Below are 13436 nucleotides of genomic sequence, written 5' to 3'. Positions count from 1 at the left end.
GTAATTCAAAGCACACTATTTTTTAGAATCCCAGCTCATCCTGGTACTTTGTGATTACTTTGCTTTTCTTGTTTAGTAAGTGCTCTTTTCCTGCTCATGGTTTAAAATGACCAGTCACTGAAAGCTATAACAGGGTTGAAATTTAATAAGCAGGACATAGCACAGCACACCATGTTGCATTGGACTTGTCTCTCTCAGGCTAAGCAGGATTGGACAGAAACAGTGATTAGAATGGTGGTCCCTGGAAAGTGTCTTCTGACCATATTCCAGGTCCAGCAATCGCTACTTAAAGAGTCACTGCAAATTTAATTAAGCTTTTTTAGTTTTCACTACACAACAGAATTACCTCAAAAAATTCATTTCAAATAACCTGTTTGTGTGAATGCTCAAATGTTGTCTTTATGTGATCTTTAATATGTACTTTAGCGGCATATTTACTGGCTTGCATATTTATATACAAGACTGCATACATGCAACTAATTATAATGTAACAATTATTGGTAATGTGTTACCAGTGTGTATTAATATGTTACCTGTAAAACTCATTTTGTTCTTGGAACTTTTTGAAAATTATAGAGCACAATAAGAATTGGGAGAGGGAGAAAACAATGACAGGAAAGTTTATGGAGAATAGGATGACTGATTTAAAAAATACATATATTAAAGAAACACCCACATGATATATGTTTAGAAAACCTAGGTACACAAAAAGTACAGGAGAGGAAAGTTTCGCCAACACACACAAATACATACTAATTCTGCTAAAACAAACCAGTATTTTAACTGTATATGTAATCTGAGAGTGAATGGCATAGAGAAGTGACTGTAATGGTGGATTTTTTTGACTTAGATGAAGTTAGTATAAACTGCTTAGGTTTTGTTGCATGAAGAAAGAGTTCAAAATATTCTTGGACACAGTGGGGTTTTTTGTAAGGAAAAAATTAAAGGAAAATAAGGGAAGAAAACATGCATTAAGCTCTCCTTTTCTCCCTCCATAATTACTCAGTTTTGGAATACTTGAGAAAGTATTATTATTAAAAGCAGTAAAATGTTTTTAAATACAGACATTTAAGCTTTCACTTGTCAGGCTTGCTCATCTATTTATACCTTTGAGAAATAAGTATGATTTTGCATTTCAGAAATAGGGAAGTAAGGTGGCACAAATGTTACTGGAACACCCTAATGTGCTCCAGTTGAAACTGAGCTCTGATTTACACACCTTCATAATAAAAAGCAACATTTTTATTAGAGCTTGTAAATATAGCTGTCTTTGGATAGAGATATGGATGTTATGTTCTATGAGTTTGTGGAGGAAAAACTTCCATTGGTCTCCAAAAACCCTGATGTAACTGCTGGTTTTAAGACTTTCAAAATGGCTGCTTGTGCTCTGTGAGTCTAATTTTGCTGAGAGCTTTCTTCAGGCTTATGGAAGGCTAGGGCTTTTAAACTTTTCAAAGCCTCTTGGATCTATACTTATATATAGCAACTTCCATTCATGCTTACCATTCAGCGTGTGGATACCCAAATACAATCCTTTGCCCTAGAGCACAGTGACATAGGCTTGCAGCAGCCAGATACCTATGGTGGTCCATTTTTTATATAAAAGATTACTAGTTTATCTCTTTTATTATTTATACCAATAGAAAGTCTAACCCCAAATATAGGTTATTCTTTTGTTCCCATAGATTGTATACAAAGATACCTGCATAATAAGTAGGAAACTTTTCGAAGTAGCAGCACTAGTTTAGTTTTGAAATTACATTTTTAAGGATCTTTGTAGGTCCTTAAATTGCAGCTTTTTAAGCATCTTCACAGAAAGGAACAGCAGCCATGGGTTTTATATTCATAAAAACCTTATTAAATTTAATAAATCTACTTAATCTTGTGTTTTAAAATAGATGTTAAATATTAAATTATACTTATTAATTACATGCACAAACCCACCCTAGTTTGCTTTACTTCTTTTTTATGTGTATCAGAATGCAAGATTTTTGAGAGAAGTGTGTGTGGTTAGTTTGTAAGTCACAGAATCACAGAATTAAGTTGTTTGGAAAAGATCTTTGAGGTCATCGAGTCCAACCTATGACTTAACACCACCTTGCCAACTAGACCATGGCACTAAGTGCCACGTCCAGTCTCTTCTTAAACACCTCCAGGGATAGTGGCTCCACTTCTCACTGGGTAACCCAGTCTAATGCCCAATCACTCTTTTTGTGAAGTCTTAGTAAAGTATTCGTCTTCCTCTCTTGTGAGTCCTATAGTAGCACAGCAGATGCTTTGTAAATTATAAAGCAGATGATAATTTTTTATTTGGATTATCTTATAATTAACTTTTCCTGTTAGGAAAAAAAACCAAGAACAGGTAATGGAGCCAAGAATTCAATGTAGAAGTGCTTCATTTTAAAACCTGTAAAAACTGTTAATCCACTAGGAATAAATCCACTGCCACAGGATAGTGTTCTGAAGCAGAATGCAGATTTTGTTCAAGCCGGGTGAAGCACAGTTTCCAAATCCAGACTTCTTGTATGGCTGGTTATTGCTCATTTTTTTCTTGTCTGTGTATGGGTAATTGCTCATTTCTCTGGTTTCCTTAACTATCTGGATTTCTCTTTGTTCTGTGGTATTTCTGTACTACCTCAAGTATGCTCCGTGTCAGACATTTTTGAAGCCCTTTTACAGTGAATCATTTCTCTGCCACATTAATGTTCAGATATGCCTATCTGGATATCCAGAGTAGAAGCTGTTGAGTGTGATCATGTAGGAGATGTATATACAAGGGTGATTATGACTGGGATTTCAATTCTAGGTACACTTTAGATTTTGCAGCTTTCATATAACTGTCAGGGTACAGCTTGATTAAAAGTTAAGAGTTACACTGCTCTTAGGTGAATATACTAATATTTTGTTTGACATGCCTCAGTGTTTCACTTTTCTTGAAAAAATCCATGTCCAAGATGGTTTCTAGCATATTCTGCTAATTCAGTTGGACTGGATTTATACAGCAAAAAGCCATCTGGATTTGTGTAAGTTAAAATCATAGACTATCCTGAGTTGGAAGGGACCCACAAGATTGACCCAAGTCCATCTCCTGGCCCTGCACAGCACAGCCCAAAGAATACACTATGTTCCTGAGAGTGTTATACAATCACTTCTTGAACTCAGACAGGCTTGGTGCTGTGACCAGTTATCTGGGGAGCCTGTTCCAGTGCACAACCACCCTCTGGATGAAGAACCTTACTCTAATATCTTAGATACTTAATCTTCCCTGACAGAGCTTCATGCTGTTCCCTTGGGTCCTGGCACTGGTCACCACAGCTCCTACCCCTCCATATCCCCTCATCAGGAAATTGTAAACTGTTATGAGGTCTCTCGTCAGTCTTCTCCAGGCTGAGCAAGCCAAATGACTTCAGCTGCTCCTTGTACAGCTTCCCCTCAAGGCCCTTCATCATCTTTGTAGCCCTCCTTTGGATGCTCTCTGATAGCTTTGTATCTTTCTTCTATTGTGGTACCCAAACTGCACACAGCACTCGAGATAAGGCTGCACCAGTGCAGAGCAGAGCGGGACAAGCCCCTCCCTTGCCTGGCTCATGATGCACCCAGGACATGGTTGGCCCTCCTGGCTGTGCGGGCACTGCTGACTCACATTTAACTTTTTGTCAGCCAGGACCCCCAGGTCCCTTTCTGTGGTGCTGCTCTCCAGCATCTTGTTCCCCAGTCTGTCTGTCTGTACATCCGGGGTTGTCCCATCCCAAGTGCAGAATCTGGCACTTGTCTTTGTTAAACTTCATGTGGTTGCTGATTACTCAGCTCTCTAATTTGCTGAGGCCCCTCTTCCAGGGCCTCTCTCCCTTCAAGGGAGTAAACACCTCCTCTCAATTTAGTATCATTGTCAAACTTAGTGTACCTTCAAGTCCTGCATTCAAGTCATTTATGAAGATGTTGAAGAGCACAGGGGTGAGGATGGAACTCAGCCTGTGGAACCCCACTAGTGACAGGTCTCCAGTCTCATGCCATTCCATTCACTGTAACCCTTTAAGCCCGACCCATGAGCCAGCTGCTCATGCACTGCATGCTGTATTTATCCAGCTGTATGCTGGACATTTCGTCCAGAAGGATCCTGTGAGAAACAGTATCAAAAGCTTTACTGAGATCCTAAAAGGTTACAAGTGGCTTCCCTTGGTCAGCTCCGTGGGTAACCTTGTCATAAAAGGAAATCAGATTTGGCAAGCAGGAGCATCCCCTCATGAGCCCATACTGGCTGTGACCAGTGATTGCATTGTCTTGCAGTTGTTTTTCGATAACTCCCAGAAAAATCTTCTCCATAATTTTACCAGTCAATGAAATTAGACTAAGAGACCTGTAGTTTCCAGGGTCATCTTTCTTGAAAATTAGGACTGGGTTAGCAAACACCTGAACACAGAGCAAAGAAAAAGGAGGATAGACCAGCTAGGAACAGAAATGTCCAAACTCTGTAAAAAGAACCCCAAACCAATAAAAAAAAAAAACCCAAAACAAACAAACCAACCGACTCAAGACTATTGTTTTTTGTTGTGTTGGTTTTGTTGTTTTGGGTGAGATTTTTTAAAATGTATGTGTGTTTTGTTTTCCTTTGGGAATGCAGAAGTTTTGTGTAGGATGTATTTTCTGAAAGTCTGATTTTCTTCCCATGCTTGTTTGGAGTTTTAAACAGTTTGTTAGAAGCACTTCTTTTCCAGTTAGTTTCTGCCCCCCCAGTACACTGAAACAGAAAGATGGTATTACAGCCAACTCTTACTGATATTGGCTGTAAATACCAGTCATCAATTAGATTTTTCCTGCTAAAATTTTGTCTTTTTGTTGTTTCTTTGATTTGTCTGTAAATGTTATATAAATAATTATTGTGAGTTACTTAATTGGAGATGTCAGTATTTGCAGATGTCTCGTACTAATCCATGCACACATAGCTGCTTTGTAGTTCTGCATATTGCAGCAGTCTGTTCTGAATTTAACAAACTAGCTTGTTTGCATGAAGATATCTTAATAAGCTTTCTAAAGAAAGTACTAAAAACACAGGCAAAGAAAAAAGCATGGATGCTGTTTCTAGGAATCAGTGAATTACAGTCCTTGTAGTCTGTTTCTTCTAACGGTTGTTTTTACCTCCTATAGAACTTAACTAAACAACCACTTCCTGGAGCCACAGAAAACAATGGAAGTGAACCTGTCTCTCCACAGGTATGTGGAGGGCATGGGGAGTTTGTTTCCTCCTTCCCTACTGTGCTGTCTTTGTGTTACATTGGCTTGAGTGCCCAGTATATATCTTCATGCTGAAGTAGGGATGATAAGTACTTGCCTGTCAGGATGCTCGGATATTTTCTTTGTGTGTAATGCCATCAGCTGCTATTAAGTATTGTCACTGATGTGTGGAGCTTTTTTTTTTTTTTTGGTAAGGGCAGGTTAGCAGAGTGCCAGCATTGAGATGCATCTTGTTGCACACCCATCACGGGATACAGAGCATTAAACTCACTTTCAAAAGTAGAGGGCCTATTGCATGTCTGGAAAGCTACCTTCTAGTTGAAGGAAAAGAACTGATAGGCTAAAAATAGTGTCACTAGTGACAAAGATGTAGGTCATTTTTTAATATTTGTCAGGGAAACATTTAGCTTGCTGAAATGGGATTAACAATGGCTCCTGGCACATGCCTCCCAATATTTGATTGTAGGGGCAACATTGTGTAGTAATGCTTTTACATCACTTTTGTAGCACCAGCTGTATAGGTTGCCACAGTGCAGAATCTTCTGGTATAGAATGAAGTCAGTACTGTAGCTGCATAAATCAATAATTTTGTTTTATGTAAAAATCATAAGCCATTTAAAATAAGAAAAGGACTGTTCAAGATGGCTTGCTAGAACTAACGATCATACAATAATAACTTCTGCAATCAATTTCTTTTCTTCAGCGTAGGAAAGTATCTGTGTCTTTAAGATAAATGTAGTCTTCTCTTTAATACATCAAGAAATGAGTCAGTTATCTTTTTCAAGTTTGAGACAAAAGTAAATAACCATTTATATTAGTTACACATTCTTCACTTTTTAGGGGGATTACACAGAAATGCATTCTTCTAAAAGTTTAAATCAGAGCTGTAGTTTATTAGATTTAGTTGCTATCTGAAATTGTGCACATCTGGTAGTTGCATGCATGATTTTTCTGCACAAGGACATGATCTTTTAAGGAAATGGCAGCTGTTTGCTGTCATGTGTATGTTAGGCAACAGTAATTTATTTGCACAGGTCAGGTCTCTTTTCTGGACTTTAGTGTGTCTGTCTGCCTAAAAGCAGTGCAGAAATAATTCCTTGCTTTGAATTTTTGCAGCAAAGTGACAGTCAGTCTTTTGCCCAGAAGCTTCAGCTTCGAGTACCCTCCATGGAGTCTTTGTTTCGAAGCCCAGTAAAAGAGACCCTATTTCGCTCTTCTTCTAAGGAGTCCCTAGTACGAAGTTCTTCAAGAGACTCACTGAATCGACTAGACTTGGAAGCCCTCAGTCCCACCTTTGATTCACCTTCTGACATTGAAAGTGAAACAGAAGAGCCTCTGGGAAATATGGACAGCTTCAGCAAAGAGCAGTTGCTGCAGCGTCTGCGTAGAATGGAGCGCAGTTTGGGCAACTATAGGGGAAAATACTCAGAGGTAGGCAATGTGACTGGTTTAGCTTGGCAGAAAGGGGAAAGATATTAGGCTAATAGATACTGCAGCAGTGGACAATCTTTTGTTTTCATATTTGGAGCAAATGTTTCAACTTACAACTAACACAGAAGTTAAATTGTTCTAAGTCTAGTTATTTTTGACCTAGATAAGTCAAATGTTTTTCTGGTAATAAAACATGTAAATCCTTCTCTTGTTTGTAAATAATTTTCTGATGTCAGCAATAGAGGTAATTAATGGTTACTCACACAGAGCAGGACTATTAAGATTTCAACTGAAAGCATCTAGCGGGGGGTGGAGTTTGCTACAGAGGTGAGCATGACTTGTACTCCCATGACAGCAAATTTACTTTTTTTCTGAAACTTGTTCTTGAAATGCACAGTGTATATTCTATCCATGTGCAATAGGCAAGCATTTTGTTTTCAAGAAATAAGTTATATTCTTCATAATTTCCAGATATTCCCTGGGAGGAATCAATTCAAACACCTTTTTTTTTTTTTTTTTTTTTGGTATTTTAGTGAAAACAAATTATATAAGTAGTTTCACTACTCAGTTTTCAAATTACTGGGGAAAGTAAAGCTGTCTAACTGATGGGGTTGTGTTGGTATTGGGTTTTTCAACTAGTTTGGAGGTTTTGTTTGATTTGTTAATTGTTTTTTGAAGTGTGAGGGTGTTGTATTTAAAACTGGATGTTTGCACTGTTTTTTACAGTTCTTTTAATGTTTGCTGCCCTCAAATACAAAAATTCCTGTGCAGACTTTTGTCTACTAGTGTCGAAATCCCTGGAATCTAAAATATGCTACAGTGACTGCAGTATTCAGAATATGGCTGAAACAGCAGTTGTTTCACAGTAATTTTTCCTTCACTTGCAGCTAATGTAATAAGTATTTTTTGAAAGTTTATGTAAATAGTAGTTGCTAAAATGAAAATTCTTCAGTTTGTGGGTATGTTTTAGTGCCTTCTTGGTTGTTTGGAGTTTTTTAATTAGTGTAATCTGTCCAGCAGTTCCTAACTTTCTCTGTCAAAAAGGCTTGGTTTTTTTCCCTGGTTTTGTGAGTTTCTTCAGTTCAATTTGAAAGAATTGTTTTGCTGGAACTTGGAAGAAACTTGTTTCAATACATAATGAGTAATTAAGGCAGAAATATTTTTTCCCCTCCTAAGGTAGGATGCAAAGTTAGCATCTCAAAAATATGGTAAAGGAAGCCATCCATAGCAGTTTCGGTTTTCTTTTAAGGGCAAAATAAATATGACTTTGAAATTAAAAGTAATTTTGAATTTTGAAACTGTTTTAATTTGTTTTAAATAAGAATTTGAAGATATATTTTGACATGCTGATTTCTGTTTTGGGTGTTGAGATTTGTTTTTCTTAAATTTTTCATCAGTTTGAAAACAGAATGTTCTAATTCCAAGTGCCATTATGCTACTTCAGCTTTGGCAGTTGTATCCAAATATTTAAGTAAACAAAGTTGTGCAGTTACTTGTTAAGTCCTTTTGTCAGCTTACAGTGAGAAATGAAATACTGTCCATTTTCAATCTGTCTTTGCTGGATATATGCAAAGCACATGGGATGAGAACATTACACAGACCTTTTTTTGTTATTTAGAAGTGTATTTTTTAATGCATCCTCTTTGTAAAATTACTTTTACTTAATCTCTCTGGGATATGTACTTTTACAAGTGGTCATCCTTGTGGGGTAGTTGTCTGGGATGTAACTTTCTGATACTGTTTGGTTTTGATCCCTTGTGTTGAAGGATGGTGTGTGGTCTGTCTTCTCAGGGAAGGGAAAACTCTGTATGAGTGCTGAGTAACATCACTGTTTCGTCATGTAGGCTTTTATTTTTTTAACACATTAGAGATATTTTATAGTTAGAAAATGGAAATATTAAGAAAATTTAAGTATGTTTCTGTGAAAAGAGCATTCTCAAGTGGAGTAAAGAGTTTGAAAATACAGGTAGTGATACAACTAAGGAGGTTTGATGGCTATATGCAGATGCATTGTCATCTTTATATCCAATTTGTGTATTTTAGCTAGTGTCTGCCTATCAAGTTATCCAGCGGGAAAAGAAGAAGCTGCAGGTAAACATTACTTTTCATTCTCTCGTACCTGGATGGTTTTTTGAATCTTAAAATGTGTAGTGCCAATACAGATTTAATTTTCAGTGCATTGTGTGTGTGTAACAGAAGATGGTTTCTTAGGTGGGATTTCTAAGGAAGCTAAGCTAAAATTATTTTGTCAAAATAACTGTGAAGTATTGTACTCCAGCCTTTTTTTTTTGCATCAGCTGACTTCAGGGGATAGATTGATAGATTGCCAAGCCACAGTTGGCAGTTTATGACAATACAAAAGAGAAACAAATCATTTTATCTGTTAATTCTTCAAATTTATTTTCCATTTTAAAATTACATGTAACATACCTGATCTTTATTCTTCGTTTTTTCTTAAGAGCATACTGAGTCAAAGTCAGGATAAAGCACTTCGCAGAATTGGAGAACTGAGAGAGGTAATTTCCTTTATTGATTGCATGTTTACTTTATATCACAGCTACATAGGATCTTTTTCTGCCTAGCTTTTGACTTTTTTGTTCATGAAATATTTTCTATTACAGAGCAGGGTATTTTACTGCTTCTTTTTGTTTTGTTTATATGGGGTTACTCCTCTGGCTTGTTTCCCATTCAGTGGCTTATTGCTATACTCTTAAGACAGAGCAGTGCATCACCAACTGAACTACTTCTCTTGTTCATTGTGAAATAGGCAGACGTGTGTGTGGTTCTTGCAGTATTGTTGGGCCCAGCCATAGATGTCCTTCTGCAATTTGTTGCTCTTTCATTACTGACAAATAGTAATTCAGGCAAACACAAGTGATAGGCACATTTTTGTAAAGATTTCAATGACTATTAAAAAATATTCATCTTTATCTCAGTTGTAATACTTACATTGTTTTATGGATTTTGGTATAGTTTGGTTTCAATCATAAAATCAGTTAGGTTGTGTTATGACTTGCCTTCTTAGGTTATAGTGAAATTAAAAGAAGTTCTAGTGTATTTGGTATTGATAATAAACACATTGGACTTAAAAAACATGTATATATGATCAGGCAGAACAGATTAAAAAGGCAAGTTCAAAAAAGCCATATTGTCAAACCCTGGTGAAGCACAGTGTGAAGCTGAAACCATTTTATTGCCTCAGGAACCAGTGCAGCACCAGGTTTGGAGATGGGCATGCAACGTTCTCTGTGTGTGCTCTTACCTTGCTGGAGAGCTGGGTACCATTCAGCCCAAAGTCACAGGCTTTGTCTATGACTGCATACCTGCTTCTGGTGTGTGCCGTGTCGAGCAGCAGCATTGGCATGGAGGTTGCAGGAGCCATTAGGCCATGGTGAGGTCCCACCATGAGGTTTTTTTTTACTGAAGGCAGACTCACTCCAGGCAGTTGGGTGTTTTGCCCACAGACAGGGACCAGGACCTGTCCCCTTCATAATGAGGGATGGTGACTGTGAGCATCTGGCCATATGTGTACTCAAGGCTCAAGTTCACCCACAAGGAGCTATCCCTGTGACTAGTCAGGAAGGCAGTCATTTCAAAGGAGTTCACTGGCAAATCGCTGGGTACTCTTCAGCAATCCAGGGAGTAATTCAGGTAAGCAGGCTGTGAATTGTGTGTGTGACTGGGTTAGCATTTTGGTTCACATCTGTGCTGCTTCTGCCCCAGCAGCTGAGAACAGTGGGTCAGTGCTGGGCATACCGTGCTCATCCGTTCTGTAGCCTGTGCCTGGGCTGTCACCATGTCCTAAGCTAAACTGTCAGTGCATAGGAGGGAAAAAACCACAGCGTTACTGTCAGAAGTGGCTTGCCAATGTTATGTCTTTTCCAGGTCACTACAATGTCAAATGAAAAAGCTCATTCTGTGTTAGGTCCATATCTGCATGCTCCTGTAGGATTAGTTTTCCAGTTTATTGCTACTCGTTAAAGTCAGGAAGGCATATGTGGAACAGAGTTAAATCTTTGGCATATGACAAAGGGTTGGACATGTGCATTTTATTTTTCACTTCTGTCGTAGTCTTTGTGGTTCATATATGTAGATAAGTTATACATATATTTCTGATTTATTTATATACATTTGTGTATATAAATTTCGTGTAAAATTTAATTTCGTTCTTACCAATCTTGTAGGTTTAAAGATTCCTTCAAATCTAACACTGAAATTCTTTTTCATTAATTGATACACTTCAAAAAGTGTTTTTCTGATCCTTTGGAAGCCCAGGTGTTGCAGCATAAGGTAAAACAGGCAATGAAGGAAAAATTACAAATAAAATGGTAAGTTTGCATTGTGGAAGCTAAAATGGTCCAAGGTAGTTCATTCATTGATGTAGTAATTTGTTATCAAAAATTAATTTTAAAAATCCTTTTCTTCATCATACAGTCCATTTTCCCCATAAATATGTTGAATCAGGCAGGTTTCTTCAAAGAGGGCCACGTAAGAGTAAACTAATCTTCCTTTGAGGCTAAATTGACAGCGTGATATAGTCCCTAGAAAACAATGTGGTTTTGCTTACTTGGTTTTTTCCTATTTGGAGTAATTCCTCAAAACCAGTCTTCAAGCAGTCTTCAGTGTTCTCTTTCTCAGAAAATGATCAGAAGGGACTTTGAGATCCAAAGAGGACCATTTCTGTGTTGGTTTCAATAAATCTATTTGACACTTGTTCTCACACTGACCTGCTTTGCTTTGTTTGGAAGGAATTGCTTCTAAAGCTCAGAAGCACAAGGCAGAAGTGTGATCAGTAATTGCTGAGAACATGAGGCAATGCAGTGTTAAGAAGTGGGTATAGTTGGAAAGAAAGGAATGGTTTTTACAGTGATGCTTTCCCTCAATGTCCTGTCTGTGCATGACTGGGCAGGCTCAACTCATACAGCTGTGGTGTTCAAAGCTGGTATCAGCCAGTCTGTGGCAGGTCATTCACTGTTGGAGGTAAGGGATAGACAGCGAGAGAGCATAAAATCAAGATTTAGAGTTGAAGGAGAGCAGCGCAGGAAGCATCCAGTGCTCTGTTTTGTCTCATTTGCTTTTTCATCCTTTTGTTCTCTATCTATCATCCTCTGTCTTTGCCATGTTTGTGGGTGGTGATTGCTTTTATACAAGGGATCGTTGCGGAGTAACAGTCATGGAAACATTCTCTCCCTAGGGTAAAACATTGGGAAGATTATATGAATGAAATAAAAATATAAATAAAGATTAAAAAGTTTTTGAAAATATTTGCAGTGCATGTGTGATATGTGTGTGGTTCTGGTTCTCTCAATAAACAGATGTGAATTAATTTAAGTACATTTATTTTCTATTTGAATTATAATTATTTAAAGAAATTTAAATGTTTAAACTTTAAAAGTATAGGAAGTAACTAGAAGAAACCTCCTTCAGGAAATATAAGACTGTGTAGATCCTACTGATGCATTTAGGCAATATCTACAGCTATGAAAGAGATATTTTAGATATTGTTTCATAATACTTTGATAAGTCTTTTGAGTTCACATTTCAGTATTCATTTGAGGTGTGTTTGTATTATCAGGAGCTCCAGATGGATCAACAAGCTAAGAAACATCTCCAAGAGGAATTTGATGCTTCCTTAGAAGAAAAGGATCAACTTATTAGTGTACTGCAAACTCAGGTAAGATAATTTACCCAGCAGATGTTGTTTAAAACTGCTCTTCTTACTTTTTCTCTTTTGCTATATATTTCCTATAATGTATATCCATGTTTTATTATAATTGCTCTGAAGTCGTAAAGCTTCTTGTGAATTTAGGATTGTCTAGAAATTAAATGTGTCTTTGTGGTAGAGGATACCTTTGTAAACATCTCAGTCATGTTAACTGTGATTGACTGATTTGCACTTAAATACCTTTGTGATGTTTTTGTTATGAAGACATCAACATTAGATGTCTGACCTAAAATTGCTTTTGTAAAATTAATGTGTTTTGCTTAATTGTTCTTCGTTTCTCTACCCATAGTCATTCTATTTTTGTTAATTGGAAGTGTAATTCTGACTTTTAAGAAATAGTAAAAAATTTCAGACAGATTTTTTCTTTTTCTACTTACTAATATCAAAATTAATTTAACTCTTTCTTGTTTTGAAGATTAAAAAATTATCTGCTTAGAATCCTTTGATTTTTTTAAGAAAAAGTACATTTTGTTTAGGTGTCGTTGCTGAAACAGAGATTACAGAATGGTCAGATAGGCACTGAATTGCCTGATCAAAATGTCCAGTCAGAACCACAAGTTCGAAGTCTAACAAAAGAAGTCAGTGCAGAAAATATTGTGGAACCAGGAAGCAATGGTAGGTATTGTGGCTTTTTCAAAAGACTTTACATTTTGGGGAGTAAACCAGCTGTTATTTATGATGGAGTAACAATATTTAGGGCTGACCATGTCATAGTAAGGATATATTATCTAGAAGAAGATTGTTTTGGAAACAATGTGGCAGCTAGAGGACAGGATAACCCTTTTAAAAAACTAGATTTTCATAAGAATTCAGATCTGGTATGTCTTTCCTTTGTCAATATTGATAATAACATTGAAATTGTTGTTTTGTTGGTAGGTGTTCTTACTATCTCCATTTAATACAATTAAGGGATTCTGTCGCCCATAAGTGAGGACCTATCCCTGGAGTTTAGAGAGCAGATTAGTTGCCAGTCTCAGTCTTTTGTTTGTGAGCTTGGGGTTTTTTTCTCTTGTTTTATCAGAAAAAAAGTAAAAGCAAAGATCAATTT

At 37.0% G+C, this 13436-nt stretch overlaps 1 protein-coding gene across 10 annotated transcripts in view; it reads left to right on the top strand.

Annotated features, from left to right (window-relative positions):
- The window catches only part of GOLGA4 (golgin A4), a 98223-nt gene that overhangs the window by 41004 nt on the left and 43783 nt on the right, over positions 1-13436 (top strand). For 9 of the 10 annotated variants that reach the window (XM_008631950.2, XM_017732048.1, XM_017732045.1 and 6 more), the window contains 6 exons: positions 5146-5211; positions 6349-6663; positions 8707-8754; positions 9123-9179; positions 12239-12337; positions 12865-13003. In XM_008631950.2, coding sequence (XP_008630172.1) covers positions 5146-5211; positions 6349-6663; positions 8707-8754; positions 9123-9179; positions 12239-12337; positions 12865-13003 — 724 coding nt within the window. The remainder of the gene's footprint in view (positions 1-5145; positions 5212-6348; positions 6664-8706; positions 8755-9122; positions 9180-12238; positions 12338-12864; positions 13004-13436) is intronic. The other variant, XM_017732046.1, reaches the window with a different exon arrangement.

This window comes from Corvus brachyrhynchos, unplaced genomic scaffold, assembly GCF_000691975.1.
Source record: "Corvus brachyrhynchos isolate BGI_N302 unplaced genomic scaffold, ASM69197v1 scaffold264, whole genome shotgun sequence".
Taxonomy (NCBI): Eukaryota; Metazoa; Chordata; class Aves; order Passeriformes; family Corvidae; genus Corvus; species Corvus brachyrhynchos.
The sequence above is the reverse complement of the archived record's forward strand: the minus strand, read 5'-3'. Positions and strand labels throughout refer to the sequence as shown.